Source organism: Oncorhynchus masou, chromosome 15 (assembly GCF_036934945.1).
Source record: "Oncorhynchus masou masou isolate Uvic2021 chromosome 15, UVic_Omas_1.1, whole genome shotgun sequence".
Lineage (NCBI taxonomy): Eukaryota > Metazoa > Chordata > Actinopteri > Salmoniformes > Salmonidae > Oncorhynchus > Oncorhynchus masou.
In genome coordinates, this window is record NC_088226.1 from 7608298 (window position 1) to 7614297 (window position 6000).

Here is a 6000-nt window from a genome sequence, read left to right on the forward strand (position 1 = left end):
AACACAGCAATACAAGTAAAGTAAAAATACACAGTAATGACAAATGGCAACTGAAATAATGTAGTTATTAGTATTAATGTAATATTAACCAGCTGATTTTCCAGAGGGAAGTGAAAACCCCATTTAATCCAATATGGAGTAAACTGGAAAAATAACCCTGATCTCATTTAACAAGACAATCTATCATGCTACTGGAAAATATACAAATAATCAACATATAGCCTACCAATGAACTATTCACATACATTCTTGACTGTCACATTAGGTGGCTCGGAGAGCAAGGCACAAAGTGCAAGAAGTGACACAAACTGCTCTGTGTTCTGCGCCAGCTCCCCCTGACATCCTATGTCTCCCCCTGACATCCTACGTCTCTCCCTGACATCCTACTTCTCCCCCTGACATCCTGCGTCTCTCCCTGACATCCTACTTCTCCCCCTGACATCCTACTTCTCCCCTGACACTCTCCCCCTGACATCCTACTTCTCCCCTGACATCCTATGTCTCCCCCTGACATCCTACGTCTCCCCCTGACATCCTATGTCTCCCCCTGACATCCTACGTCTCTCCCTGACATCCTACTTCTCCCCTGACATGACATCCTATGTCTCCCCCCCCTGACATCCTACATCCTACTTCTCCCCTGACATCCTACATCCTACTTCTCCCCCTCATCCTGACATCCTACATCCTACTTCTCCCCCTGACATCCTACTTCTCCCCTGACACTCTACGTCTCCCCCTGACATCCTATTCTCCCCCTGACATCCTACGTCTCCCCCTGACATCCTACGTCTCTCCCTGACATCCTACTTCTCCCCCTGACATCCTACTTCTCCCCTGACACTCTACATCCCCCCCTGACATCCTACTTCTCCCCCTGACATCCTACGTCTCCCCCTGACATCCTACGTCTCCCCTGACATCCTACTTCTCCCCTGACATCCTCTCTCCCCCTGACATCCTACTTCTCCCCTGACATCCTCCCCTCATCCCCCTCCCCCTGACATCCTACGACATCCTCCCCCTGACATCCTACTTCTCCCCCTGACATCCTACTTCTCCCCCTGACATCCTACTTCTCCCCCTGACATCCTACTTCTCCCCCTGACATCCTACTTCTCCCCCTGACATCCTACTTCTCCCCCTAACATCCTACTTGTCCCCCTGACATCCTACTTCTCCCGCTGACATCCTACTTCTCCCCCTAACATCCTACTTCTGGTCATCCAAATGTTTCCCGGGACAATGGTGGTCTTCTCTGATATCGCACAGTGGAGGAGCGGGATGTTCCAGTGGGGCCAGAGGATAAACAAGTGCATAGAGAGGGCCCGGCAGTCTATCAATCATCTGGTGTATGCATTACAGGGAACACAATCCGCCACACCGATAAGCAGTGTGTCCCTGGGATGTCCCGTAGGGATGGAGTGCATTTGATGGATGAGGGCAACAACGTATTCCTTGAGAGTTTAGAGTTGGTCTCTCCAGTCTCTCCAGCGTGGCAGTTTCCCAAGGTTTGGTGTTGACAATGAACTTTACTTAGCGAGCTAGCTGTGCTATGTGGGAGATATTGTCAACATTGAGTTGTGCCGGTTCATGATCAGTCCATACAGCTAATGTTAAAGCCTTGTTAGCTTGTAGCTAGCTAGTTAGCTAACATTACTGACTAACATTAGTTGGCTAGCTAACTGGCAATAGCACCCAAGGACTTTCGCTATCTTATTTGTGCTTATTTGTTTGTGCTCTGATTACATGCAAGTTTCAAGGTCAACAGTTTACACAGATGACTTCAGCCATGTGAAAAACCTTCCATAGCAAAATATAGCAAGCTTTCTTTGCTTGTAGCTTGCCTCTCATCCGACGGGTGAAAGCTAGCTACTAGCGCTGTTGCTGAGCAATCCAAGTGCTTTGGTCTGGTTTTAGAACTCTTGAAATTCGGCTTAAAAGATGCCTAGCTAGGAATGAGAAATCTGCCCAGAAGCGGCCCTTTTCCGGGAGGCCATAACTGATTGAATCAGCTCGGAATCGGGTGTCGGACTCGGCCGGAAATCAAAATGAATGATTGACCAGAATCGGCCCGATGTTTCCATCTACCGGTATTCAGCCGACTTTGCCGGCATTTGACCAGAATCCCTCCAGAAGCGGCTCGATGCAATTGTAAATAAATGTATAAAAATTACCTGATTTAGTCATTTTATACATACAAATTATACCCATCCACAATTATTTTAAATAATTGAATTGATTTATTACCCCATTTTCATCATATCCAATTGTCTTGTCCCATCGCTGCAACTCCCATACGACCTCAGGAGCGCGAAGGTCGAGAGCCGTGCGTCCTCCAAAACACAACCCAGCCAAGTCTCGCTGCTTCTTGACACAATGCATGCTTAACCCGGAAACTAGCCGCACCAATGTGTCAGAGGAAACACAATACACCTGGTGACCGTGTATGCGCCTGGCCTGCCACAGTAGTCGCTACAGCGCGATGGGACAAGGACATCTCGGCCGTCCAAACCCTCCCCTAACCCGGACAACGCTAGGCCAATTGTGTGTCGCCTCATGGGTCTCCCGGTCACGGCCGGCATGGGTATTAAACCAGCATCTGTAGCAATGCAATTTGCACTACGATGCAGTGTCTTAGACCTCTGCACCATTCAGGAGGCCCCATCCACAAAGGTTTTAATTGTCTTGCACAAAGTATCAAAATTCTAAAATACTACTTAAAGAATTTAAATGTTAATTTTATTTTTTTATCACAGAAACAATGAGAAAATATGGAAAAATGAATAAATAATGAAATGTTAATTCTATAAAGCAGCCTGTGTAATCATCTGCCAGAGAGTAGCTACAATCTGCCCGAGCCTCAAGTAATATATTTGGGCCAAATTGTCCCGAGCTCAATCCCCACAACCGAGCCATAAGTAATACTGCCGAAGGTGGCCCAGACTCGGGCCACATGACGTCGGCCAAGTCTCACTCTCAGTCGAGAGCCCGGCTCTCAGCCGGAAACAGCCCAGATCCACTGTGCTAGCTGGGTGTTAGCGTTGTCAGAAATGTAACAAAACAGTAGCACATCATCGGTTCTTAATGGACAGAAACGAGCACGTGAGATTGATAAATTATACATTTAATCAAAACTGTTGCCCCTACAAACATATTCAGTCCAAAAGGTGGCAAGTCTAATAATCACTTTATGGACTCTGTAGTCTTGGTCTTATCTGACTCCTAGATATTGAGCTAGTAGTCTTGGTCTTATCTGACTCCTAGATATTGAGCTAGTAGTCTTGGTCTTATCTGACTCCTAGATATCGAGCTAGTAGTCTTGGTCTTATCTGACTCCTAGATATTGAGCTAGTAGTCTTGGTCTTATCTGACTCCCAGATATTGAGCTAGTAGTCTTGGTCTTATCTGACTCCTAGATATTGAGCTAGTAGTCTTGGTCTTATCTGACTCCTAGATATTGAGCTAGTAGTCTTGGTCTTATCTGACTCCTAGATATTGAGCTAGTAGTCTTGGTCTTATCTGACTCCTAGATATTGAGCTAGTAGTCTTGGTCTTATCTGACTCCTAGATATTGAGCTAGTAGTCTTGGTCTTATCTGACTCCTAGATATTGAGCTCGGTCGGGACAAGACATTTCATTGTTTTCCTAATTCTAACAACCCAGATGGGTCATGACCAGAGGCGGGGTGTGTGTTGTGTACCTGAATTTAACATTGATCTTCAACCAATGCCATACTATTGTGGGGGCGATAGCCAGTTAAGGGATATCACAACTGACCGTAGATCAGTGTTTAGGGCAGTGATCTTCAACCAATGCCATACTATTGTGGGGGCGATAGCCATCTTCAGATCAATGCCAATGCCATACTATTGTGGGGGCGATAGCCAGTTAAGGGATATCACAACTGACCGTAGATCAGTGTTTAGAGCAGTGATATTCAACCAATGCCATACTATTGTGGGGGCGATAGCCAGTTAAGGACCGTAGATCAGTGTTTAGAGCACCATACTATTGTGGGGGCGACCGTTAGGGATATCAGACCGTGATCAGTTTAGAGCAGTGATATTCAACCAATGCCATACTATTGTGGGGGATATCACAACTGACCGTAGATCAGCCAGTTATTCAACCAATGGTGATATCACAACTGACCGTAGATCAGTGTTTAGAGCAGTGATATTCAAACTATTTTTTCGCCAAAAAAAAAAAAAAGAAACCAATAAATACATTTACTCAATAAAAGAACAATTTTCAAATGATCTTTCTCAAAAACATTTGTATAATTGTCCCATACAATAATCTTCACTCTTAATTATTATTTTTTTAAATTACAACCCCAACATTGAATACCACTGGTCTCGGTGCTTACTTCAAAGCTAGAACAGCTTTTGACGTTGCAGTCTCAGAGACAAAACATTAGCTTCTTGTTATTGTCTTTGATTAACAAAGATCCCTTATTTTGCATTCTTCAGATTCAGTATTGAGGGGGTAGACTTTTCCTGGAACTGAAGTCAGGCTCCGACGGGACTAAAGAAGATCAAAGAGAATAAAAGCCCCATTACTCCACAGAATGGATTTTTACTTTAAGAGAGGAGTAATGCTACCACTTCCACCAAAGCTACTGCTATTGAGTCCAAACATTCCCTGAGAGACAGGGGACCACTCAGAAGGACGGATTCTTTGGTCTGGCCCAGGTATCTCGACACCCCACTTACCTCCTTCGATGTGTGATATGTGTGGTATTGGTTGAAGGTAGATTCAGCGAAATCACATTGCCACGAGCAGCACCGAAGATATATTGAGATAAATGAGATGCGAGACTTCACTCTCACAGTCACACACAGTATCTGCGTATGAGCACGGGTTCGCTTCACACTGTGAACAATGTGGCAGCCAGGGCACCAAAACAGTGGAGAAGCCTTGTGGTTCAATGCTCTTAGTTGTTGCGAAAATTGACCCACTAGGCTCTATAGTTTCTGCATCTACGTCATATTACTGTGTCTACCTTTAAGTTCTGTGTAATAGTGGGTCTGATGGCCTTGTTAGTTTGTAAGGGTTAAGGTGTGGCCATTAGAGAGGGAGAGGTATGTGTAGGTGTGTGTGTGTGTGTGTGTGTGTGTGTGTGTGTGTGTGTGTGTGTGTGTGTGTGTGTGTGTGTGTGTGTGTGTGTGTGTGTGTGTGTGTGTGTGTGTGTGTGTGTGTGTGTGTGTGTGTGTGCGTGCGTGCGTGCGTGCGTGCGTGTGTGTGTGTGTTCTAGGGAGGGGTTGGGGATGGAGACGTGTTGTTTTCGCTCTGATCATTTTTGTGATGAGGTACACCTGAGCCCAGCACCTGAGGGACATACACTGTCTGATTATCAACACTCATTATCTCTCCTTTTATCACTCCTTCCCTCTTTATCTTCTTTACCTCTCACTCCTTCCATCCTGAACACACCCACCCACTACATCTGTATTTAGCTAACACACACACGGAAACACACACACCCCCACATAAAAAGAGGGGAGACTTGTGTGCACGCATGTGCTTGACTACAGCTGAATGGACACTCATCCCAGGAAGTTCTCTCGCTCACGAGCTCTCTTTCTCTCTGCCATCCTCTCTTTCGTGTTTAAACTGTAAAGAGCTGGATACAGACAGAAAGAAATAAGGAGAGGGAAAGAGAGAGAGAGAGAAAGAGAGAGAGGCCTGTGCATGTCTTCACTGCTCACATAACCCCAGTGTGTTGGTCGTTGATGGAGGCTGAGATAGAGATATTACCCCTGGGCCCTGTGCTCTTACTCACTCCCTCTCTCTCCCACTCTCATTTTCTCTACCCCTTTCTTTCTCCCTCACTCTCTCCTCACTTGCTCAAGCCACTTTGACTTGAGGATGTGACTTGAAGATAATGTAATGTGATAATGGCATGTCCATTCAAAACAAATAGGGAATGATGTTGATAACTTAGCTGCTAACTTAAAATGGTAACACAGGCCGATAGATCTATTACACTGCAGT

The 6000-nt window shown here is 45.5% G+C and overlaps 1 protein-coding gene across 1 annotated transcript in view; it reads right to left on the reverse strand.

The window, feature by feature from the left end:
* The window catches only part of LOC135555232 (microtubule-associated serine/threonine-protein kinase 1-like), a 40370-nt gene extending 40008 nt beyond the window's left edge, over positions 1 to 362 (reverse strand). The window contains exon 1 of the mRNA XM_064987551.1: positions 246 to 362. Coding sequence (XP_064843623.1) covers positions 246 to 362 — 117 coding nt within the window. The remainder of the gene's footprint in view (positions 1 to 245) is intronic.
* Between the last annotated feature and the right edge of the window lie 5638 nt (positions 363 to 6000).